The following is a 26,166-nucleotide window of genomic DNA, read 5'->3' as shown; positions in this document are numbered from 1 at the left end:
TCGTGCTTGGGTAGCTCAGTTGGTAGAGCACTTGCCCGCCAAAGGCAAAGGTCCCGAGTTCGAGTCTCGGTCCGGCACACAGTTTTAATCTGCCAGGAAGTTTCAGATGAACATCTATTCGTCTGTGCACATCTTCGCAACTGTCGTTGAACCCTCTCATCTATAACCCATAGTGCACCACAGTTGCCCTGGCGATGGTTTTGAATGGTATCATATTTCCATAGCTGCCTTAGCGATTGTTTTGGATGGCATCACATTTCTATGCATGGTATACCTCAACCACAGCAGCATGCGAATAGTATACAAATTTAGCCGCTTCAGAAATGCTTCCCCCCCCCCCCCCCCCCTAGCACAAAAGTCAATGATTATGCGAGTTTGGACATCAATAAGAGAAAAGTCACACAATAATATCGCTTATAAATTTCCATTGGAAGAAAAATAAGTTACTGGTTTCTAAAAGAACTTAGTGTCTCTTCCACTAAAACACTTCTGTCCCTTTAGGTATTTGCTCCATGATTGGCGATCTGGTACAAGGAGTCTGCCTGACGGGCACACACGTTCGCCTAGGAAATCGGAATGTGCCTAAGCAGAATTCGAAATTGTCTCATGAGAACACACTTTTGATTACCAGTAGTTTTTCCATACTGGAAAAGAAGTTGACCACTCAAGATCACCAACTACTAACTTCAGTTTTAAACACCAGGTCTACTCCATAGGCCCCACTACACCACATACATCTGCTGCTACCCGATGCCCAGATTTGTTGAGCTCCAGTCCGCTTCACGAAGTTGTTTAACACGTAGCCCTCCCAACCACTCAGAACCAGGAGCATAATTTTAGGCGGTTCCTGCTCCCATTTATAATGCTTCTGCAAGGTGCTGCTTCCTGATTTCTCTATTTCCGCCACTCCTTGTGCTCCCACGTGCCATCTGTGAGTGGTTATTGTACGTTGACGTCAACACAGGTGGTGGTCACGTTAATATGACTGGACAGTGCAGTATCAAGACTGTAAATATTAGCAAAATGGCTTTCTAATGTCACAGGTAAAAAAAAAAAAATACAAATAATAGCGACATAAATTGTGTGGGGGAGAACACGTCGGGTGTTTGCTGAGGTAGGACCTGTGCCCAAATAGCCTTTCCACCTCAGCTGCACAGTAAACTTTGTAAGTGTACATTTTATATTGATGATGTCTGGATACGAATGATCGCGTAGGCAGCGCTTTCAGTTAGTGTTTTGAAGTTGTATTTTTATTGTGACAATAGCTACAGATTTAGACATTGGGAGTGTAAATGAACAATGCTTACGCAAATTCATTACATCTCTCACCCTGTTGTTTGTTAAGGGGCCACGCGGCTGCTACGGTCGCAGGTTCGAATCCTGCATCGGGCATGGATGTGTGTGATGTCCTTAGGTTAGATAGGTTTACGTAGTTCTAAGTCTAGGGGACTGATGCCCTCAGATGTTAAGTCCCATAGTGCTTAGAGCCATTTGAGCCATTTTTGTTAAGTGGGATGACGCTTATTATGTAGCTGTCCGTTTTCTCACTGGTGTAATTAGATCGTCGCTGATGATCTGGTCGCTATTGTGGGATAGACTGTTTTTCATCTTGGAGAATATAGTGAGACTTATTGCCAAGCAGGTTCTGAACTACCTGGAATTGCGTTTCCAAGTTCCGTGTAGCAGCAGCAGTGTTCTTGTAATTTTATACTGGAGTCGCTATTTAGAGAAAGGTAGATATGTCTTGTCAGTTGGAATTAGAATCTGCCGTATAAGCTCCACGAATTCTGATGAATGTCACTTGTAGCTTTGAGCATTAGTTGTAACTAATGTTCGTTAAACACACTCGAGGGTATAGGGCCGCAAAAATATAATTTTACTAGATTAGCTCGTTAGCAGGAAACTTCCTCCTCCCCTCCCCCTACCAGCAAGTTTTTAAGGAATCGAGCTGTCATGTGTAAAACAGATGATCGAAAATACACGGTTGCTATAAACTACTGTGTGTTTCCCAGAGTTTAAAATGGGAGGAAATTCTTCTCTTGCTAACAGCCTGTACGAAAAATATTCCTTCCTGGATACAGATGGTAATTCCTGTTCCAGATTTTTCTTACATATTTACTTTTGTGATATTATTTTCCAGTTATCTTCAGTGGTATATAGGCATATTGTGTCCAAAGTGAATAGCAAAAACAGTTAGTACTAATTCTTCTCTTGCTAACAGCCTGTACGAAAAATATTCCTTCCTGGATACAGATGATAATTCCTGTTCCAGATTTTTCTTACATATTTACTTTTGTGATATTATTTTCCAGTTATCTTCAGTGGTATATAGGCATATTGTGTCCAAAGTGAATAGCAAAAACAGTTAGTACTAATTCTTGATGCTGAAGTTTTACCAGATGAACAACGAACATTTAGCAAACTGTAAAATATTTTGTTTTCATTATTTTGCGGTACTGTAGCCGAGAGAAAGTTTAGAAAATATTTGAAATTTTGCTTGAAGTTTATTGGAAGTTCCTAAGTGCTCTCATTATCAAACACGACTTTTTCCTAGGGAATTTCCGCTCCGTTGGAAGAAAAGCTAAAGTTTTATGCAACTCAGTGTTTATGACATCGTATCTCTTGAACAAAGATATAATTTTGTACGTACATTCAAATGGCTCTGAGCACTATGGGACTCAACTGCTGAGGTCATTAGTCCCCTAGAACTTAGAACTAGTTAAACCTAACTAACCTAAGGACATCACAAACATCCATGCCCGAGGCAGGATTCGAACCTGCGACCGTAGCGGTCTTGCGGTTCCAGACTGCAGCGCCTTTAACCGCACGGCCACTTCGGCCGGCACGTACATTCCGTGGCATATGAGGATACTGGCTCCAAACAATTTTGCAAATAGACTTCATAGTAAAGATACAATAAATTTAAATGTTATGCCTGAAGCCTAAGTTTTACTGCATGAGTAGCTATAATGTATAACGCAGTAACAGGCAAACGTTTTTCCGTTCATCATTTTGTGGCGGGCTGCCAGCGATAAAAGGTTTCGAAAATGTTTGAAACGGTGTGAAACCTTTGTTGGAAGTCGCCAGTAGCGGGGCAAAGTTTGTTTCAGGACAGTCTGCATTTTTGCAAACTTATTCAAGATGGCGGCTATGGTTGGGTAGTTCTTCCACCTCCTCTCCAAGGGGGTAGCATCATTGATATCACCACCACAACTCCTCCCCCTCCTTCTTCCCCTCACCCCTTTCCCTGTACCTACTACCGATTCACTCCTCCCCCCATTTCCTCCCTCTCCTCCACTTGTGAATTGGTGAGAAAAAGACTCTGTCTGCACTGAGCTGCTGGAGAGGAAGGACAGAAGATACTGTCCATATTATCCTTCTGGAAGAATTTCCTGAAGCCGGCCGGTTGGCCGAGTGGTTCTAGGTGCTACACTCTGGAACCCCGCGACCGCTACGGTCGCAGGTTCGAATCCTACCTCGGGAATGGATGTGTGTGATGTCCTTAGGTTAGTTAGGTTGAAGTTGTTCTAAGTTATGGGGAACTGATGACCTCAGATGTTAAGTCCCATAGTGCTCAGAGCCGTTTGAACCATTTGAACAACTTCGTCCTATTCCACTACGCCAGACTGAATGTACCATGAATGTACCAGAGGAGCTTGCCTTGGTGCATGGGGCTCAACTGAGGACGCTTGAAACGGGTTTTATTCCCATTTCCAATCCCATATCTGACACCTTTCTGTGTGCCCTAGTCTACAATATCACTCGAAATTGGCGGGGAACTCTCCTACAACTGCTGCCAGAAGAATTGCCCCTACCTATCTACAAGTGTATAGCTGCTGAGGAACTTGTGCATAGATAAACAGTAAGAAGGGATAGGACAGAAAGCTATTACTGATGTGTAGGAAGAGTTGCCATCTTCCGACCTACAAGTGAAACAAATGCTGAGGAACCCGTACATACATACATGGTAAGAAGGGATAGGACAGCAATCTGTGTCACTAAAGTGTAGGAAGAGTAGCCTCCTACCGATCTACAACTGAAGTAGCTACTGTGAAACTTGTCACAGATACGTGGTAAGAAGAGATGGGAAGGAAACTATCACTGAAGTGTAGGAAGAGTTGCCTTCTACCGATCTAAAAGTGTGTAACTGCAGAGGAACTTGTACACAAATGCATGGTAAAAGGGACAGGGCAGCACTTAGACATAGGAAGGCCAATACACGCTACCCACAACTGATGGAAAATGCTTCACTGCTCTAATTACGCATTGAAAGTGTCATGAAAAACAGTGAAGTGGATCATAATGCATCACAAGCACTAGAAATTCAGAAAAATCATTGTAGTAAGACAACTACAGCGAAAACCGACTCCAAAAAGATCGTGTCAGAAGATAATGGTGGCAGCTGAAAGTGTGTTCACCTCGGTGTGTGGATACAGACTAAGCAGCTTAGAACCAGTCTTATCTCACCTCCCGCATCCACATCCCCTCCTTTCTCCCTCTACTCCGCCTATATGTAGGGATACTGGTTTTTCCAGGCTTGTTATAACCTGTTGCTGATGGTACACAAAGACATCCATCCACTACAGTTGCCCTGCTTTGGTCGATGTTGGGTTGAAAATAGTATACTGTTTCCAGTCTGCAGCTGGACCCTCCCGCTGGTAGTGGTTCTGCTTTTCCAGGCTTGTTCTAATCTCTCGCTGACTGTCGATCACGAATGAAGAACTGACTGGTCAACAGCAGCGTGCTTTCAAATGTTCTGGATGTGCAAGCACCCCCTGAATCCGGTCCTCGACTAAGTAAAATCAGTTAGATGTAGGAAAAATATTATTATGTCCCGTGTGCATGAGATACACGTGGATCTTTACACTAGTCATCTAACTGCGTGTACACGCTAGGACCGGTAGCTGCATTCAGTTATAACCCGTCATTGCTCGCATTTATTCTACTTCTGCAGGTACACTTGCTGAGGACTGTCTGGTAGAGGTTTCAGACACTCCACTGTACCTAATAACAGCTTTGTGTGTTTGTGTTTGTACGTGTGTTTGTGTGTGAGTGTTCTCATATACTGTAGAAGGATGAGATTGTTGCTGTACGGACGGCAGAGTCAGTGGAGGAATTTCAGACAGGTCAGTTGCTTCTCGTAGAGTGACAAGCTGCAAGTCTGCCTAAAGTGTTTCCGTTCTTGACAGCTCAACTGCTGTAATGTCAGCTCATTTATTTAAAAAAAGTGACTGAATAAATATGGACACTCATTGGCTGCACAAAGTATTACCAGCGTGTATTTTCCAGGTGTGATTCTTATGCTTACTACAACGAATATTGTACCAGCAGATCTCACCTCACATCATGTAACAGGTGTTTCTTACACTTTTAAAACGAATACTGTGACAGTGCAAACAGTCGATGTAGTGCTAAAAGCAATGAAATTTCTAGCTAAGTAAGCGTAAACTCAATCTCCAGGTGTGATTCTTACGATTGATACAACGAATATCCCACTGACAGATCTGACCTCACATCGTGTAAAAGGTGCAGTCTTAAACTTTTAAAAAATGAATGCTGTGACACCAGCAGTGCAGATAGCGGATATAGTACTATAATCAATGAAATCTCCAGCTAAATAAACGTAAACTCACCCTCATGGTATGAACTTGTGCTTGGTACAATGAATGTTGCACCGAGAACATTGAATCTTGTGTTGAATATACTACAAAATTAGCACTTAAAACCATCCAAAACTCCGTAATCATACATCCAGCTAGCAAATTTCACACACTATGATGAGTAGAAGACTTCGCCGATAACATAATGCTGGTGGGACCAAACAACAAAACGGTAACCAATATTGAGCGAATTTTCGAGAATGGATAGACGCGTTTTTCTTGTGACTGTACCAGTGAGTCTTAGGAGGAGAGAGATGTAATCCTCTTATACATGAGCAACTATTAAAAAAAAGAACACACACACACACAATAGCAATGACTATATTACGCTATGTGCGCATCCTGGCCTTGTTCCTACAGGAAGACAAAACACTGTAATAACATCACACACGTATTTCTAGGAAATGCCAATCTCTGGAACAATAGTGTAATACTTGACTATTCATCACCTCCCCCTGCTGCTGACAGCCTCAGGTGTCAGTGGAATGAGGGACAGAGGGTGTGAGAAGTCCCAGCTTCGGGACCCAACACACGAACTAGCGTAACTGTGATCTGCTATCTGTGTATTTACAACAGAATAAGGTCAGCGCCCTGTCTCACTACAGTAAAACTGAAGTGATATCAGGTGTTCCCCAGGGAAGCGTCCTAGGACCTCTGCTGTTCCTGATCTATATAAATGACCTGGGCGACAATCTGAGCAGTTCTCTTAGGTTGTTCGCAGATGATGCTGTAATTTACCGTCTAGTAAGGTCATCCGAAGACCAGTATCAGTTGCAAAGCGATTTAGAAAAGATTGCTGTATGGTGTGGCAGGTCGCAGTTGACGCTAAATAACGAAAAATGTGAGGTGATCCAAATGAGTTCCAAAAGAAATCAGTTGGAATTCGATTACTCGATAAATAGTACAATTCCCAAGGCTGTCAATTCAACTAAGTACCTAGGTGTTAAAATTACGAACAACTTCAGTTGGAAAGACCACATAGATAATATTGTGGGGAAGGCTAGCCAAAGGTTGCGTTTCATTGGCAGGACACTTAGAAGATGCAACAAGTCCACTAAAGAGACAGCTTACACTACACTCGTTCGTCCTCTGTTGGAATATTGCTGCGCAGTGTGGGATCCTTACCAGGTGGGATTGACGGAGGACATCGAAAGGGTGCAAAAAAGGGCAGCTCGTTTTATATTATCACGTAATAGGGGAGAGAGTGTGGCAGATATGATACGCGAGTTGGGATGGAAGTCATTAAAGCAAAGACGTTTTTCGTCGCGGCGAGATCTATTTACGAAATCTCAGTCACCAACTTTCTCTTTCGGATGCGAAAATATTTTGTTGAGCCCAACCTACATAGGTAGGAATGATCATCAAAATAAAATAAGAGAAATCAGAGCTCGAAAAAAAAGGTTTAGGTGTTCGTTTTTCCCGCGCGCTATTCGGGAGTGGAATGGTAGAGAGACAGTATGATTGTGGTTCGACGAACCCTCTGCCAAGCACTTAAATGTGAATTGCAGAGTAATCATGTCGATGTAGATGTAGACAGGTTAGGAACTGAACAGCCAACAGCATGCTATGGCCCTCGGCTACGTCTTGTGGTGGGAAGAGGCAGCTCCAGCGGCTGCACTCACCAGGGGGTCAGGCACTGCGACCAGAGACAATTGTGATCACTGCAGGTGGTCGCTATTCAATATGCTGGTGCCGATCACCTCCCCCTGCTGCTGACAGCCTCAGGTGTCAGTGGAATGAGGGAGAGAGCGCGTGAGAAGTCCCAGCGTCGGGACCCAACACACGAACTAGCGTAGCTGTGATCTGCAATCTGTGTATTTACAACAGAATAAGGTCAACGCTCTGTCTCACCACAGAAATCCATTTATGTGTGTGTGTATTTTTGTGACAGTTTGTAGATATCATGACTGGGTTACTGGGTTACATATTGGAGGTGGATGGTATAATTAGAAATAGCAAGCCACATCCAGTAAGCAATAAGTGTATATACGAGGGAAGTTCAATAAGTAATGCAACACATTTTTTTTTCTCGGCCAATTTTGGTTGAAAAAACCGGAAATTTCTTGTGGAATATTTTCAAACATTCCCGCTTCGTCTCGTATAGTTTCATTGACTTCCGACAGGTGGCAGCGCTGTACGGAGCTGTTAAAATGGCGTCTGTAACGGATGTGCGTTGCAAACAACGGGCAGTGATCGAGTTTCTTTTGGCGGAAAACCAGGGCATCTCAGATATTCATAGGCGCTTGCAGAATGTCTACGGTGATCTGGCAGTGGACAAAAGCACGGTGAGTAGTTGGGCAAAGCGTGTATCATCATCGCCGCAAGGTCAAGCAAGACTGTCTGATCTCCCGCGTGCGGGCCGGCCGTGCACAGCTGTGACTCCTGCAATGGCGGAGCGTGCGAACGCACTCGTTCGAGATGATCGACGGATCACCATCAAACAACTCAGTGCTCAACTTGACATCTCTGTTGGTAGTGTTGTCACAATTGTTCACCAGTTGGGATATTCAAAGGTTTGTTCCCGCTGGGTCCCTCGTTGTCTAACCGAACACCATAAAGAGGAAAGGAGAACCAGCTGTGCGGAATTGCTTGCTCGTCATGTGGCTGAGGGTGACAATTTCTTGTCAAAGATTGTTACAGGCGATGAAACATGGGTTCATCACTTCGAACCTGAAACAAAACGGCAATCAATGGAGTGGCGCCACACCCACTCCCCTACCAAGAAAAAGTTTAAAGCCATACCCTCAGCCGGTAAAGTCATGGTTACAGTCTTCTGGGACGCTGAAGGGGTTATTCTGTTCGATGTCCTTCCCCATGGTCAAACGATCAACTCTGAAGTGTATTGTGCTACTCTTGAGAAATTGAAGAAACGACTTCAGCGTGTTCGTAGGCACAAAAGTCTGAACGAACTTCTCCTTCTTCATGACAACGCAAGACCTCACACAAGTCTTCGCACCCGAGAGGAGCTCACAAACCTTCAGTGGACTGTTCTTCCTCATGCACCCTACAGCCCCGATCTCGCACCGTCGGATTTCCATATGTTTGGCCCAATGAAGGACGCAATCCGTGGGACGCACTACGCGGATGATGAAGAAGTTATTGATGCAGTACGACGTTGGCTCCGACATCGACCAGTGGAATGGTACCGTGCAGGCATACAGGCCCTCATTTCAGGGTGGCGTAAGGCCGTAGCATTGAATGGAGATTACGTTGAAAAATAGTGTTGTGTAGCTAAAAGATTGGGGAATAACCTGGTGTATTTAAATGCTGAATAAAACAACCCCTGTTTCAGAAAAAAAATGTGTTGCATTACTTATTGAACTGCCCTCGTACATATCGATAAATATCGAAAGTATCGAAAAATGTAACAAAATCAGTAAAATTCTGCTACGGCATATTCTTGCTGGATACCTGCATTTATATTTAGAGTTTAGTGGAAATGCATCAGTCCACAGAATAACTGCCTGGGATTTTAGCTATCGTGCTGCATGTAGGGGTCTGTGATCGAAGTCGTTTCCATAGACATAACGAAGACCTGTGTTACATTTCATCACATGTACTGGAGAAAAGCCAATTTAGTAAGGGGCGTTCTTGTGTGGTGGAGGAACTGAGAGTTGTCATGATGGATGTTGTAGTTTTGGAAACAGTTTATTGCAGTTTGGATATATTTGGTAGACGTTTTGATGGTGTTTGGGAACATTTTGACATAATGTCAACCTCTGCCGGCCGAAGTGGCCGTGCGGTTAAAGGCGCTGCAGTCTGGAACCGCAAGACCGCTGCGGTCGCAGGTTCGAATCCTGCCTCGGGCATGGATGTTTGTGATGTCCTTAGGTTAGTTAGGTTTAACTAGTTCTAAGTTCTAGGGGACTAATGACCTCAGCAGTTGAGTCCCATAGTGCTCAGAGCCATATGAACCATTTTTTGTCAACCTCTCAAACACTCAAGACCGAGAGAAACTTATAAATTATGCTCTATCGCATTTAGTTTTAAGTATCCACCTGTAAACTGCCTGGAGATTCGTAACAGCGACTCCAGAAAATTTTTATTTTAAAGTAGGAGAAACATATTTTCCTCAATCTAGGACAGTGTTCTCCACCATACCATCGGATACAGATATTACTGAATTAGAGTTGGTTCTCGCAAACGATGTTTTTCCCACAGGTATTAAGAAAAAGAACCAACGTATCGAACAGACTTAAATCATTCCTTATTAAGGAAATTACTCCTCTAAGTACAGTTAATGTACTGTGTGTTCAGAATGAAGCTACACAACATCAGGGTAACGAAAGGAGAACGCGGCTATATGGTAAAGACAACTGTAGCTAGAAAAATAGGCAAATGCAGATTTGCTAGCAGGGTTTATGTATGACTTTAAACATTGTGTATGGGGGAAATTTTATATTGGGGGACTATTAGCATTTACAGTAAACAGTAACAGAAACTGGGCATATATTGGAGTACTGGTGGAAATGAATAAAACTGCTTGTTCTGGGGTGAGAGTGGACTGATTTATATACGAGAGTTGGAACTTAAATAGTGGCAACCATTTATTCACAACCGATACAAAAGAGTTAAATGTTTGCACCTGTTACTGTCCTTCAAAGTAGTCACCAGCGTTGTGTAGATCCCGTTGCCAGCGATTTGGTAGGCGTAGTATACCTGTTCTTTTGATGGTGCGAAGACCAGTAAGGAAGTCATCTGTATCGTTTACTCGTAATGCTGTCTGCCCCTCTTCTTGTGTGTTTCCACCTGTCTCCTCCTTCACCATACCCCATATTGTGTTTATTTTGTTATCTGATGTGATTATTTTTCTCGCGTAGTACATTTCCTGTGATGTCCATATTAGTATCATCAATATTTTGCAGCATGTCTTGTAATGTGCTATAGTGTCAACAACAGATCTGTTTCTAATTGACAGATGCAGTTTACTTTTTATTTTACAAGAAACCTTTCTTCCATGATTAGTCCATGGCTTTGTAGACTGGTCCCATCTGTGCTAGTTTTGGGGGCGATCAGTATTATAATAAGGTAAGTACTTTATTAACAAAAGTGTTATATTTTTCATTCACGCTACGAGCATTGTGTACATCACTGCAGTTCATGTTTTTGAGGAGTGTCTTAAAACACTCCTTTTTTGGCTTCACTGACTAGCCTATTGAATTAAGATTTTATAGGTTTTATATCCTTTTCCGTATCAACGTTTAACAAAAAGAACTGCATGTCATAGTCTGGGAGGCCTTGACTTCTGGTTGTCAGACGTCTACAAGGATTTACAGAAACTGGTAATTGGCAGGAAGTCCTACTGCTGCTTGATAGTCATAGGTGATTCTGACGCAAAAGTACGAGGAAAGCCAAAGAAATATTTTACAGTGGAGAACTTCAGATATAACACCAGAAATGACAGAGCGCATACGTCAATAGAAGTAGGTGAGAACAATATGCTCGTTCTTAAAATATCCTTCCAAAAGAAAAATAAGACACAATAAAAAATAGAATACTACGGTCCTACGTTTCTGATGTAATTTAACCATCTTCTTCTATGTGTTTTCTTATCGATCTTAATCAACCGAAGAACTTTCTTGGCTACTCTTCAATCTATTACCCTGGCAACATGTCTCACCCATCTCAATTTCATTGTCATTACACTCATAATTCCGTCTTCCACTCCGTGCTGCCTTCTGTTCTACTTGTCCATTTCCCTGTCCCTTCTACTAACTCGTCTCTCTATCGCTCGTTGAGTCACTGTCATATTTAGAATGGTTTTTGCTTGGGAAAACTGCGGATCTCCACCTCAAGTCAAAACCGGTAATAAATAATTATCGCAGATGTTCCCTTTAAGACAGGTAGGAAAGGTACCCAGGAACAGATATAGACTCAGATCACAATATGGTAGTGATGAAGATTAAGCTGAAGTTTAAGAGTTTAGTCGGGAAGAACCTACACGCAAAGAAGTGAGATACGAGAGTGCTGAGAAATGACGGGACACGCTTGAAGTTCTCTAAGGCTGCGGAAACAGCAATAAGGAATAGCTCAGTAAACAGTGTAGTTGAGGAGGAATGGACATATCTAAAAAGGGCAATCACAGAAGTTGTAAAGAAAAACATAGGTACAGAGAAGGTAACTGCGAAGAAACCATGGGTAACAGAAGAAATACTTCAGTTCATTGATGAAAGCAGGAAGTAGAAAAATGTTAAGGGGTGTTCACGAATACAGAAATACAAGCCGCTCAGAAATGAAATAAATAGGAAGAGCAGGTAAGCTAAGACGAAATGTCTGTATGAAAAATGTGAAGAAACGGGAAAAGATATGATTGTCAGAAGGACTGACTCAGCATATAAAAAGTCAAAACGACCTTCGGTGTAATTAAAAGCAAGGGTGATAACACTAAAAGTGGAACGAGAATTCCACTGTCAAATACAGAAGAGAGGGCGAATAGGTGGAAAGAGTACATTGACGACCTCTATAAGGGGGAAGATTTGTCAGATCTGATAGAAGAAGAAACAGGAGTCGATTTAGGTGAGACAGAGGATCGGGTTTTGGAATAAGAATTTCAAAGAACTTTGCAGGACTTAAGATCCAATAAGGCAGAAGGGATGGATATCATTCCATCAGAATTTCTAAAAACATTGGGGAAGTAGCAACAAAACGACTATTCACGTTGATGTGTAGAATGTATGAGTCTGGCGACATACCATCTGACTTCCGGAAAAATATCATCTTCATTCCGAAGATTGCAATAGCTGACAAGAGCGCCAATTATCGCACAATCAGCTTAACAGCTCATGCATCCAAGTTGCTGACAAGACTAATGTTCAGAAAAATGAGGATGTGCTAGATTACGATCAGATTGGCTTTAGGAAAGGTAAAGGCATCTGAGAGGCAATTATAAAGTTGCGGTTGATAATGGAAGCAAGACTGAAGAAAAATCAAGACACTTTCATCGGATTTGTCGACATGGAAAAAACGTTCGACAATGTAAATGTGCAAGATGTTCGAAATTCTGAGAAAAATAGCGGTATGCTATAGGGAGAGAGGGATAGTAAGAGTGGACGACAAAAGAACGAAGTGCTCGGATTAAAAAGGGTGTAAGACAGGGATGTAATTTTTCCCCCCTACTGTTCAATCTATACGTCGAAGACGCGTTAATGGAAATAAAAGAAAGGTTCAGAAGTGGAATTACAATTCGAGGGGAAATGATATCAATGATATGATTCGGTGCTGACATTGCTATCCTGAGTGAAAGTGAAGAATAATTACATGACCTGCTGAATGGAATGAACGATCCAATGAGTACAGAATATGGACTGAGTGTAAATCGAAGAAAGACGAAAGTAATGAGAAGTATCAGAAATGAGGACAGCGAAAAAACTTAACATCAGGATTCATGGTCACGAAGTTAATGAAGTTAAGGAATTCTGCTACCTAGGTAGCAAAATACCCAATGATGCACAGAGCAAGGAGGACAACAAAGGCAGACTAGCACTGGAAAAAAGGCCATTTCTGGCCAAGAGAAGTCTACTAGTATCAAACATAGACCTTAATTTGAGGAAGAAATTTCTAATAATGTACGTCTGGAGTACAGGATTGTACGGTTGTGAAACATGGACTGCGGGAAAACCGCAACAGAAGAGAATCGAAGCATTTGGGACTTGGTGTTACAGACGAAAGTGGACTGATATGGTGAGAAATGAGGAGGTTCCGAGCAGAATCGGAGAAGGAAGGAATATGTGGAAAACACTGACAAGGAGAAGGGACAGGATGGTAGGACATCTGTTAAGACATGAGGGAATGACTTCCATGGTGCTAGAAGGAGCTGTAGAGGGCAAAAACTGTAGAGGAAGACAGAGATTGGGATACATCCAGAAAATAATTGAGGACGTAGGTCGCAAGAGCTTTTCTGAGATGAAGAGGTTGGCACAGGAGAGGAATTGTCGCGTACGGCCTCAATTTGGTTAACGCGTTTATTTGCTTACGTTCTGAAGTACTCATGCGTTCCTGTGTCAGTTGGAAAATATGAATATAATCTAATCTCTCAAACAGGGATAGTGGCCAAGTTCCATGAAAAGCATATCATGGAAATTCGGCTAAGGCTTCAAGCTGCAAGAAAATGCTATAATTTTGTATGTAATTTATAGTTTTCTCAGTAATAGAGGAGCACGGAAAAGGTAATTTTGGTATTGCAGACTCTTTGGACATGCAAGCCATAGCGGAGACGTTGTCGCCTCCAAAGGGTGCATCGATGAGGCCGTGACCTGAGTGGAACGAGGCGGTCAGAGTTGAACGATGTTTCCTCCGCAGAGTGCGACATAAACCTATTGGACGATAGGGAAGTGTCCTGGTGGCAAACGTTTCGGCAGGCGACAGCAGTTGGCGGTAACAGCATCAGCCGAGCGCACAAGTGAGGCATAAACCAGTTTATGTTCCTCGAGCGTACAGCGAGCGGCGAGCCATGGCATTTCAGGAAACTATCACAGCGGTACACGAAACGCCAGAAATTTAGAAATCTAGTCATTCTTAGTATAAAAACAGGTCGATTGGAAAGGAGGATATGGAGTGAAATAGTCGACCAGTGTGGCCGAGCGGTTCTAGGCGCTACGGTCTGGAACCGCGCGACCGCTACGGTCGCAGGTTCGAATCCTGCCTCGGTCATGGATGTGTGTGATGTCCTTAGGTTAGTTAGGTTTAAGTAGTTCTAAGTTCTAGGGGACTGATGACCTTAGAAGTTAAGTCCCACAGTGCTCAGAGCCATTTGGAGCGAAATAGCAATGAAGCGTAACGTTGTTCTGGCAACACTAATTTACAAGCATGTCTCGCAAATTTCTTGGCACTAGTGATGTTAGATGGAATTGTTTGAATTGTATAATACTATTTTCGTTTATATAAAATTAAAAAAATGACCTGACTTTTACTTAAATCAAGGTCACTGTAAGTTTTCCCTCTTGCGATATACTTGAATGGAAATTGATTCAGGGCACTCTCGAGCGTGCATCGATCTTTTTAAGAACGTAATCAAATGTAGACACACACATTTTAGTGCATTCATGGGATTTACTAGGACCTTATCGTAAAGTCTTGTGCGATTCTCTCCGTTTCAATAGAATACTTGAATAATTCCTTATACCCAATAAATCGACTTTCAGAAACGTATTACCTTCTAGTATCAAATCGGGGAGCAAAACGTCCGTTTGTGTGTCTCTGCAGAGCGCCATTACGCACCGCTGAACAAAGAACTGCTACTCAGGACACTACTGCGTCGGCTCACATTCTGACGTCATCGGGAAGTCAGTTGCTCCGACGTCGTCGGGAAGTAAGTTACTCTGTAGGTACTGATACGTGGGTTTGCAGCTATCAAAATGTGTGACATAAATAGCCGTACCTTTTTATTTTACTGACTTAGAAGTTAACGTTTATTATACCGTCAAGGGACCATCGACATTAGTATGTCACGCAGATTTCATCTTGATAACGTCTACCCCTTCCTGACTAAAACAGGTCTTAAAAGAGGGATGCACAACAGATTGATAGCAAATGAAAAACTTTTTTTTGTGACATATACTCACAAATTTAGAGTTTCCTCATTTTTTCTTTGGTTTTACCGTAAAACTTCGCTTCTTGCCAAATTTCATGAGTGTAGTCCAACGGGAAGTATCCTACAGGGTTTAATGAGTGAGTTTGCGAGTATCAAAATGTGTGACGTAATTGCCCGTGTCTTTTGACTGCATTGACTTAGGATTTCAATTTTTCAAAATGCCAGTGGACCTTAGGCTTTAGTATGTGACATAAATCTCAACTCGATACATATACCAGGTCCTAAGAAAAAGGAGTCTTAACAGACGAACAGACAGACAGACGTACAATAAGAAGTGATCCTATAAGATCCTGTAAGTGTTCCGTTTTTACCGACTGAGGCACGGAACCATAATTAATTATGTAACATAATTTTTTCGAGGTGTTAATTAAACTTTTTGACTACGTCTTGCGCAGTTCAAGAGTCTAATGAAAGGTCAACGCCTACCAATTGATGCCGGACGTCACCTCAGTTCTATGCGAGTTGCTAGGGCTTTGTTGCAGCCTTAAATCAAACTAATAGTTTCAGAACGAGAGCACACATTCAAAGCCGGACGCCGACCTCTCCTACAGCTTTCCACTTTGGCGCGTCCAAAACGAACTGGCTCAACCCGCCACCCACCGTACGCCAGCCGTCCTTTATTACAGAACAGAGACAGATCCTTTGTCTGGAATGCTATATTTTACGCGAAACGGCATCGGGGTTCGGCACATTTCCTATCGTCTCGATTGAAGTGGCCTGTTCTTTTCAGGTAGGAAGGGCTTGTCGCACAAAGGAAATTCACTCTACAGTTCCGCAATTTCAACCAGGGGCGTAGTTAGATGGCTTCCTCGGCACAATTTGCCAGCTCACGGTTGCTCCTTTTCAAGGCGATAGCGTCTCAGTCCAAGGCTTGCATGTTCGAAAAGTCGGGAACACGAAAATTACCATTTCCATCCGCGGCTGTTATTGAGAAAACTATAAATAATAATACAATATTATTATCTTCTTTGGTAGCCAAATGTCCGTGTTATACTTTTCACGAAACTTGGGTACTACACCTGTTCACTGAAGTTGATTAAATTCACACGTACCAACTGGCACAAGAACGCACAGTTAGTTAAGGCTGTAAACAGAGAAATATGTTAACCAAATTAACCTTTCGTCGCAGTGGCTTTTTAAAGAAGTAAAGAGCAGTGTAAAAATGGACCGGAGCACAATTTAAAACAAAACAGGCTTTTCAAAGCCAGGCTTCCTACGTGTGTGAAAAAGAACATTTCCAATGAGTGTTTACTACTTGTTTTGTCTGAGGATGGAGATCCATGATGTTTGCCTACAAAACTATTCGAAATCAGATAGTGATTCAACGAGCGATAGTCTGATGAGTTATTATGGGAATCAGGAAAACAGGCAATTAGATCAGAATGCAGAATGGGGTAACAGATAGAATTATGACTAATAAAAATGAAATGGAGATGGTTGGGACATGTAACCAGTAAACAGATGAGAGGATGGAAGATGGGCGAAGGAATTTCTTCGCTTGATTTCGATTGATAAGAAAAGACCTAGAAGATGACGTAATGGGAGATGGATAAATAACATTAGAAACAGAGGATCTTCACCCCTTGTTCAATATTTATTCTTTCCATTTTCTATATATATTCTCTTGGAACGGTGTGTGAGGACAAAAGTACCGTTTCCGACAAACTGTGGTACTGAATGTCCCCTGTCATTTCTGGAGTTCAAGTTCTCCACTGAAAAATATTTATTTGGTTTTCATACTACTTGTCTGTCAGAAACCTCCAATATTATCAAGCGGTAGGAGGACTTCGTGTCAGTTATCAGTTCCTGTAACCTTCTTAGAGGTCTTCTGTTTTCCTATACTAATGTAAGCCCATTGGTGCCCAGACTTGTATGATTACCACGTAATATATTTAGTTTTTTTTAAGCATGTGTTGTTGTTCAGCCTGAGATTCCGTCATTTAATATTCTTGCAATGTTTTTGTTTCTAATAAAATTTACAATAGAGTTTCCTCCCTACTCTTTAGTTCTGTAATAAAAACATTTGACCAAATTTTTGTTTAATTTAGTCTTAATTTTATCGTCGCACGTATAACACATTTTACATCACTTCTGTTAACTTCTTTTGACCTGTGTCTGTGTGAAACAATGTAAGATTGTGGGTCCACCTTGATGGAAACTCTTTTTGTTTATTTTTATTTTGTTTTATTATGTCCCATTTGTTCTTATTTAATTACGCTTCCTAATCCACTAACCTAATTTTGGACTATAAACTCATGCAATTTACAGTCAGTAAATAAAATTTAGTAGTAGGTTGCAATAGGTGACCCTACTGAGAAAACCAAGCGAGGTGGCGCAGTGGTTAGTACACTGGACTCGCATTCGGGAGGACGACGGTTCAATCCCACGTCCGGCCATCCTGATTTAGGTTTTCCGTGATTTCACTAAATCGCTTCAGGAAAATGCCGGGATGGTTCCTTTGAAAGCGCACGGCCGACTTCCTTCCCCATCCTTCATTAATTCGATGAGACCGATGACCTCGCAGTTTGGCCTCCTCCCCCAAATGGTTCAATTGGCTCTGAGAACTATGCGACTTAACTTAGGTCATCAGTCGCCTAGAACTTAGAACTAATTAAACCTAACTAACCTAAGGACATCACACACATCCATGCTCAAGGCAGGATTCGAACCTGCGACCGTAGTGGTCGCTCGGCTCCAGACTGTAGCGCCTAGAACCGCACGGCCACTCCGGCCGGCTCTCCCCCAAATCAACCAACCACCCTACTGAGAAATATAAGGATAGGTGGCAATGGGTTGGGGAGTGGGAGGAGGGTGTGAACCGAATAGAGTAATTCCAGTGACAAATAGTGAAATCCAAGCTACGCAGCTGGTGATTCCCATGTGGTAACCATCAGAAAGAAGTACATGCGGCCTGCTCACGGCCCCGCACTGCTAAAAGCGCGGAGAGTGTAGGTTTGTTACGTTCAGGACTTCGTGGATGTTACTGGAGCTGGCAGATTACTGAATGACAACGCGAACACGAAATGTCTTCTGGAACATAAGTAGGCGTGCCTATTTGCTTCCTCTACCCTGAGTGAAATGCACAAGTTCCAATGAATCTTCACCAGCCTATAGTCTTCTATAGTTGTTGTCCTCTGCACAGAAAACATCACGTAGGTCGTGAATCCGTTATCTTGAGGCTGTAATAACTTCTTAGCGAGGAACTGTTATTTTAGAAATAAATAAATTTCCCGTTAGTTTGTTTACAGTCTGGAACCGCGTGACCGCTACGGCCGCAGGTTCGAATCCTGCCTCGGGCATGGATGTCTGTGATGTCCTTAGGTTAGTTAGGTTTAAGTAGTTCTAAGTTCTAGGGGACTGATGACCACAGATGTTGTCCCATAGAGCTCAGAGTCATTTGAACCATTTTTTTGTTTATACGGGATGCCACTCGCTTTTTATTGGAAGAACACGAGAAATTGCGCGTTACATTCCGCTTTAGACTCACGAATAATTTCTCTCCTTCAATAAATTAATGGTCTGCGTATTTCCGTAATTACCGTCATACTGTCCTCCACAATATGTTTCAATTAACCATACATTGCTCATAAAATCTTAACTAATATTGACCGTGGCAGACAACATGTCTGCTCTCTGTGGCTTTCCAACCAGCTCTGATCTTACAGTCGAACCACTTCGCCCGCCATCCAAGTTGAGCGCGATCCGAAGTGCTTCGTCTGTCTTTTCGTTTAGTTGTTGTTTATTATTCTGCTGATTATTAGTACTTGTGAAATAATGGAATGATAGCACCCTGTTGAGAGATACTTTAATTTGAAATTCAAGTAAATACGCTGTTTAATTTGTCTAATATTAATAACGGAAAATTATCATTTGGCCGCCCAACTTCTGAATGCAGCAGCCAATCGCCGAGATGGACCACGATTTAGGCGGTCTTTCTCACGATACCCATACCGAACAAAGCATCTGTCATCGGCACCTCACACCACTTTACGTCATCTTGCCACTTCTATCTTCTCAACTGCTCTAAGAAGAGCTTCTTGTAGCTGAATATCATGGCTGCAAAGCCAGAAATATTACAGTATCCCAACAAATTTCTGCAAATATTCAGTGTTGACTGGCGTTGGTGTGATACTGAGACAAATGCTTTTCGGAAGTTAATAAATACTGCATCTATTGATTGCTTTGATCCACGGATTCAGGGTGTCACGTGAGAAAACCACGAGTTCGGTTTCGCATGACTGATGTTTCTGGAATTCCTATTCTTTGGATTGGAGGACGTCATTCTGTTCAAGAAACTTTATTACGTTTGAACTCAGAATATATTCTAAGTTTATACAGCAAATGGATGTCACAGACGTTGGACGGCAGTTTGTGGACCACTTATACTAAGTTTCATGTAAACAAGTGTGACTTGAGTCTTCTTCCAACTACTGGCAACATTTTTTCTTTGGGGTTAAGATTCATACCAGTATGCTGTGAGTTTTTAGGCAGTCTCAATTTGAATACATCTGTGGAGTGTAAGGACGCATCATTTCAAACTGAAACAGCTATACCAACGACGCATCGTCCGTCTTCGAAGTGGTCACCTGCGGAGTGACCGACTGCTAGGTTCTGGGGATGGTCAGTTGTCAGGTGACTTTCGACGTCACATTCTGGGATGCCATTAGAGAGTGTACTGGGAAGACCATCTCCAGAATCTAGCTGTACGAGGACGGTCAGAAATCAGTGATATATCTACATCTACATCCATACTCCGCAAGCCACCTGACGGTGTGTGGCGGAGGGTACCTTGAGTACCTCTATCGGTTCTCCCTTCTATTCCAGTCTCGTATTGTTCGTGGAAAGAAAGATTGTCGGTATGCCTCTGTGTGGGCTCTAATCTCTCTGATTTTATCCTCGTGGTCACTTCGCGAGATATACGTAGGAGGGAGCAATATACTGCTTGACTCCTCGGTGAAGGTATGTTCTCTAAACTTCAACAAAAGCCTGTACAGAGCTACTGAGCGTCTCTCCTGCAGAGTCTTCCACTGGAGTTTATCTATCATATCCGTAGTGCTTTCGTGATTGCGAAATGATCCTGTAACGAGGCGCGCTGCTCTCCGTTGGATCTTCTCTCTCTCTTCTATCAATCCTATCTGGTACGGATCCCACACCGGTGAGCAGTATTCAAGCATTGGGCGAACAAGTGTACTGTAACCTACTTCCTTTGCTTTCGGACCGCATTTCCGTAGGATTCTTCCAATGAATCTCAGTCTGGCATCTGCTTCACCGACGATTAATTTTATTTGGTCATTCCATTTTAAATCACTCCTAATGCCTACTCCCAGATAATTTATGGAATTAACTGCTTCCAGTTGCTGACCTGCTATATTGTAGCTAAATGATAAAGGGTCTTTCTTTCTATGTATTCGCAGCACATTACACTTGTCTACATTAAGATTCAATTGCCATTCCCTGCACCATGTGTCAATTCGTTGCAGATTCTCCTGTATTTTAGTACAATTTTCCATTGTTACAACGCCTCGATATACTACAGCATCATCCGCAAAAAGCCTCAGTGAACTTCCGATGTTATCCACAAGGTCATATATATATATATATATATATATATATATATATATATATATATATATATATATATATTGTGAATAGCAACGGTCCTATGACACTCCTCTGCTGCACACCTGAAATAACTCTTACTTCGGAAGACTTCTCTCCATTGAGAATGACATGCTGCGTTCTGTTATCTAGGAACTCTTCAGTCCAATCACACAATGGTCTGATAATTCATATGCTCGTACTTTGTTCATTAAACGACTGTAAGGAACTGCATCAAACGCCTTGCGGAAGTCAAGAAGCACAGCATCTACCTGGGACCTATGACCCTCTGAGTCTCGTGGACGAATAGCGCGAGCTGTGCTTCACACGATCGTCTTTTTCGAAACCCATGCTGATTCCTACAGAGTAGACTTCTAGTCTCCAGAAAAGTCATTATAGTCGAACATAATATGTGTTCCAAAATTCTACAACTGATTGACGTTAGAGATACAGGTATATAGTTCTGCACATCTGTCCGACGTCCCTTCTTGAAAACGGGGATGACCTGTGCTCTTTTCCAATCTTTTGGAACACTACGCTCTTCTAGAGACCTACGGTACACCGCTGCAAGAAGGGGGGCAAGTTCTTTCGCGTACTCTGTGTGGAATCGAACTGGTATCCCATCAGGTCCAGCGGCCTTTCCTCTTAATTGTTTTTCTATCCCTAGTTGTGTTAGTGTTTATATTGACACGGTCTAACATCCCAACTGGTGATTGTCAAGTAAGCTGTGAGTTTCTAACCAGGTACGCGAACCTCCTCGTGTACAGGGAGGATGCCCTCACGCTGGCCTCCGCTGGGCCTCCAGCTGCTGGTGCTGGTTTCGCTGTCCTCTGCGGGCGCCGCCATCAGGTGCCCGGAGGCTTGCCGCTGCGGCCAATCTCGCACGCGCACCGCCGCCGACTGCTCCAGCTCGTCGCTGAGCAGCGCCCCGGCCGGCCTGGACTCCGCCACCACCATCTTGGACCTGTCCTACAACCGGCTGGCGGTGCTGCGCAACGGCTCGCTCAGTCGGGTGTCCTCCAGCCTCCAGAAGCTGGTGCTGCTGGAGAACGTCATAGCCGAGGTCGAGTCGGGGGCCTTCCAGGGTTTCTCGCAGCTGTGGTGGCTCAGCCTGGAGAACAATGCCCTGCGCAGCCTGCACCCGTATACGTTTTCGGGCGCACCGAAGCTGTGGAAGCTGATCCTCAGTGGGAACCCTCTGCACCTCCCACTGGATGGTGAGCGACATCTCTGCTTTGATTACAGATCTGGTAAATCTTGTTACACATTGAAAACATCACTGTTTTATGGCATTTGGATTCAGCCTGTTTATACAACCCGCATAATATTTTATCTGATCAAAAGTATCTGGCCGTTACATCTACATGGATACTCTGCAAATCACATTTAAGTGCCTGGCAGAGGGTTCATCGAACCATCTTCACAATTCTCTATTATTCCAATCTCGTATAGCGAGCGGAAAGAATGAACACCTATATCTTTCCGCACGAGCTCTGATTTTCCTTATTTTATCGTGGTGATCGTTCCTCCTTATGTAGGTCGGTGTCAACAAAATATTTTCGCATTCGGAGGAGAAAGTTGGTGAATTTCGTGAGAAGATTCCGTCCCAACGAAAAACGCTTTTCTTTTAATGATTTCCAGCCCAAATCCTGTATCATTTCTGTGACACTCTTTCCGGGTCTAGTAAAGGAGGGGATACAACCCGTCGGCTTTGACCAATGACGTCAGAATTGGCCAGAGAGCATTTATTACACAGACGAAAGAGCTGACAAGACTGTTCAGAAACAAAGGAATACGAGAGACGAAAAATATAGCTGACATACATCAATGCAAGTAGTATTTTCACGTTAAGGATATCGCGTGTTTGTATCGTATTATTTCTGTGGAAAATTAAGGGGAAAAATGGATGGAAATATTGTTAGCATAGAATACCTCTCGTCACATATATATGGGTTGTATCTCGAACCTCAATCGAACTGTATTAGTTAACTGAGTACGGGATACAAGTTTAGTGTATGTCGATTTCTTCGTTTTCGTTAGTATTAATATCCTGTTGTTCAGTTGAACTATATAGGTCAACTGAAGCATGGGATACAAATTTTACATGTGTTGTTTCTATCGTTTCCGCTACCACTAATAATCTGTTCTTACGTAGATAGTAGCACTACCTGTGTCAGAAGGAGCTATGTGTATAATATTTGTATCCCATACTTCAGTTGACCTATGTATATGTACACTGTTAACGAAAACGTGGAAATGGACGTACATTACATTTGCAACCTGTACCTCAGTTGAACTACGCGAAGAGGCAATAAGACGACACATATACAATTTGTATCCTGAACTTCACTATGAGGTACAGTTTTTTTTTTGTCGCCTTCGAAGCTAATAGTATCGACTGAAAGTTATAGTTTCCATCACAGCAGTGACAATAGTATCCCATTCTTTAGTTGAGCTATAAGGATATCTCAACCACCAACAGCACGTGATTTTCATAATGTCTCTCAAGGCGAGCTTAGATTTTTCGAACCACGTCCCTCGTCTAATGGATTGCCACAACCGATCTTTGATGCAGCGCCATACGAGTAAGTCCTGAGTATGGCGCATGTACACTGGTGAGGCGCATATATTCTCCGCACTCACGACATCGAACATACTCGGCAACGAGACCACATATTTGTAAAAAACAAATCGTGGCCAACATGTCTCTCTCAAATCATCCAGGATCATCGGAACAGATAAAGCCATGTGCTGTTTGAGGCTTTCCCGGCGCTGCATCTGCTTGATAGGTTCACGGGAATTACGTCGGATAACATTGTAGAAACCGCACAATATTTCAGCGAGACAACTGCCCGCCATCTTCAGGTGCTACTGTCGCGTCGCTGAGAAGCTCGATATGCTGGCTTTCTAGATCAGCGCAGGCGCCAGCGGGGCATAACGTCATCGAAGACCAATCGTAGACAGCGTCGAATACCAGAGCCCTCTGCTGGAGAAACGGGTCGCGGTATGTGGAAGCGCGCCGCGGCGCGGGAAATGCGGCCGGGAGCGACGGACCCCGTTCGCGCGCGCGAGGTGTTGACGCGAGATTTAAGCATCTGCGCTAAGACTTCCCATCTGCGTTGACTCGGTGCGGTTGCTAATCTGTAGCTGACGACTCCTTAGTGTCGCCAAGGCTGGCTCCCAGGCTTTGCTCAGGTGAAACCCCGTGTCTCTGTTTATTAGGTCACTGTTTATACGTATTTCGACCGCCTCTTTGATGATGGAGTCCCAGTATGTGGAAGCATGCGAGAGGATCTTGGTTCCTTCATAATTCATGCCGTGTCCCGTGTCAAGGCAATGTTCAGCAACCGCAGATTTCTCTGGCTGACCCAACCTCGTGTGACGTTTATGTTCGTCTTTAACCGTACGACACGTCTGGCCAATATACGATTTCCCACATTGGCACGGCATTTTGTATATTCCTGGTCTCCTCAGGCCAAGGTTGTCTTTAACAGAGCCCAGCATTGATTGCACTTTTGCTGGAGGCCGTAAAACACATTTAATCCGGTATTTCTTGAAAATTCTGCCCATCTTAAAAGACACGCCACCGACATACGGTAGAATAACCAAGCCCGTGGTTTTTTTCTGCTTCTTCAGGCTGTTCTTGAGGTTTGGAGCGTGCTGGTCGAAATGCATTCCGGATTTGATTCTCGGAGTACCCGTTCTGGGCAAACACAGAGCGGAGATGGCTAAGCTCGGCCGATAAGCTGTCCTGATCTGAGATGGCTCTAGCCCTATTCACTAGCGTCCGTAATACACCGCTGCGCTGTGAGGGATGATGACAGCTCGTAGCTTGTAAATACAAGTCTGTGTGCGTAGGCTTCCGGAACACACTGTGACCCAAGGAGCCGTCTCCTTTTCTACGAACCAAAACATCCAGAAACGGGAGCTCACCATCTTCTTCTACCTCCATGGTAAAACAGATGCTTGGATGGAGGGAGTTCAGATGTTCCAGGAAAGAAGGAAGCGTTGCTGTCCCATGCGGCCATACCACAAACGTATCATCTACATATCTCCAAAAACATTTGGGATTCATAACCGCCGTCTGAAGTGCTTTGTCCTCGAAATCTTCCATAAAAAGATTTGCTACTATGGGAGACAGAGGGCTACCCATAACAACACCGTCAGTCTGCTCAAAATACTGGTCGTTAAATAAAAAGTAAGTCGAGGTAAGCACGTGTTTGAAAAGGTGTAATACGTCCTCTTCCAGCTTAGCTCCTATAAGTTGTAATAAGCTGGAAGAGGACGTATTACACCTTTTCAAACACGTGCTTACCTCGACTTACTTTTTATTTAACGACCAGTATTTTGAGCAGACTGACGGTATTGTTATGGGTAGCCCTCTGTCTCCCATAGTAGCAAATCTTTTTATGGAAGATTTCGAGGACAAAGCACTTCAGACGGCGGTTATGAATCCCAAATGTTTTTGGAGATATGTAGATGATACGTTTGTGGTATGGCCGCATGGGACAGCAACACTTCCTTCTTTCCTGGAACAACTGAACTCCCTCCATCCAAGCATCTGTTTTACCATGGAGGCAGAAAAAGATGGTGAGCTCCCGTTTCTGGATGTTTTGGTTCGTAGAAAAGGAGACGGCTTCTTGGGTCACAGTGAATTTGATGTTGGGGTGTATGGAGTTTAGATGTACATGTAGAACTTCGAGGAGGAAGCCCTGTCGTCATCCGAATGGAAACCTACTTGCTTTTTCCGTTACGTGGACGACACGACGTTGTCTGGCCACATGGTATGGATAAACTCCTTGACTTCCTTACACATCTAAACTCCATACACCCCAACATCAAATTCACTATGGAGACTGAAACGGAGGGTAAATTACCTTTCCTTGACGTCTTGGTCAAGAGAAGGGCTGACGGCACCCTGGGTCATGGGGTGTATCGGAAGATAACGCATACTGATCTGTATTTGCACGCAGACAGCTGCCACCACCCTTCACATAGGAATGGGGTACTTAAAACTCTAGTACATAGGGCGCGCACTATCTCTGACGCAGAGAGCCTACCCCAGGAATTGGAACATCTGAGAACTGTATTTCGAAAAAAATGGGTACTCAGAGTGGCAGATTCAACGTGCTCTCCGCCCAACCACTACAGCACAACCTGTGGAGATGGATGAAATCACGAGTGAGGAGGTAGGCACTGCGTTTATTCCATATACAGGCGCACTCTCGGGGAAAATCGCCCGCATTTTGAAGAAACACCGGGTCGGAACTGTGTTTTGTCCTCCGAATAAAACTCGTGCACTGTTGGGGAGCGCCAAAG

The 26,166-nt window shown here is 43.3% G+C and overlaps 1 protein-coding gene and 1 non-coding gene across 2 annotated transcripts in view; both read left to right on the top strand.

Annotated features, from left to right (window-relative positions):
• The window catches only part of LOC126229550 (insulin-like growth factor-binding protein complex acid labile subunit), a 140,383-nt gene that overhangs the window by 32,595 nt on the left and 81,622 nt on the right, over positions 1-26,166 (top strand). Inside the window, exon 2 of the mRNA XM_049942314.1 lies at positions 21,615-22,064. Within this exon, the coding sequence (XP_049798271.1) occupies positions 21,620-22,064 (445 nt within the window). The 5' untranslated portion in view covers positions 21,615-21,619. The remainder of the gene's footprint in view (positions 1-21,614; positions 22,065-26,166) is intronic.
• Positions 4-78, top strand: Trnaw-cca (transfer RNA tryptophan (anticodon CCA)). Its single transcript has one exon. It is a non-coding gene; the product is annotated as a tRNA-Trp (tRNA).

The sequence above is a fragment of the Schistocerca nitens genome, unplaced genomic scaffold (genome assembly GCF_023898315.1).
Source record: "Schistocerca nitens isolate TAMUIC-IGC-003100 unplaced genomic scaffold, iqSchNite1.1 HiC_scaffold_375, whole genome shotgun sequence".
In the NCBI taxonomy this organism is placed as follows: domain Eukaryota; kingdom Metazoa; phylum Arthropoda; class Insecta; order Orthoptera; family Acrididae; genus Schistocerca; species Schistocerca nitens.
This window is presented reverse-complemented; position numbering and strand designations above follow the sequence as displayed.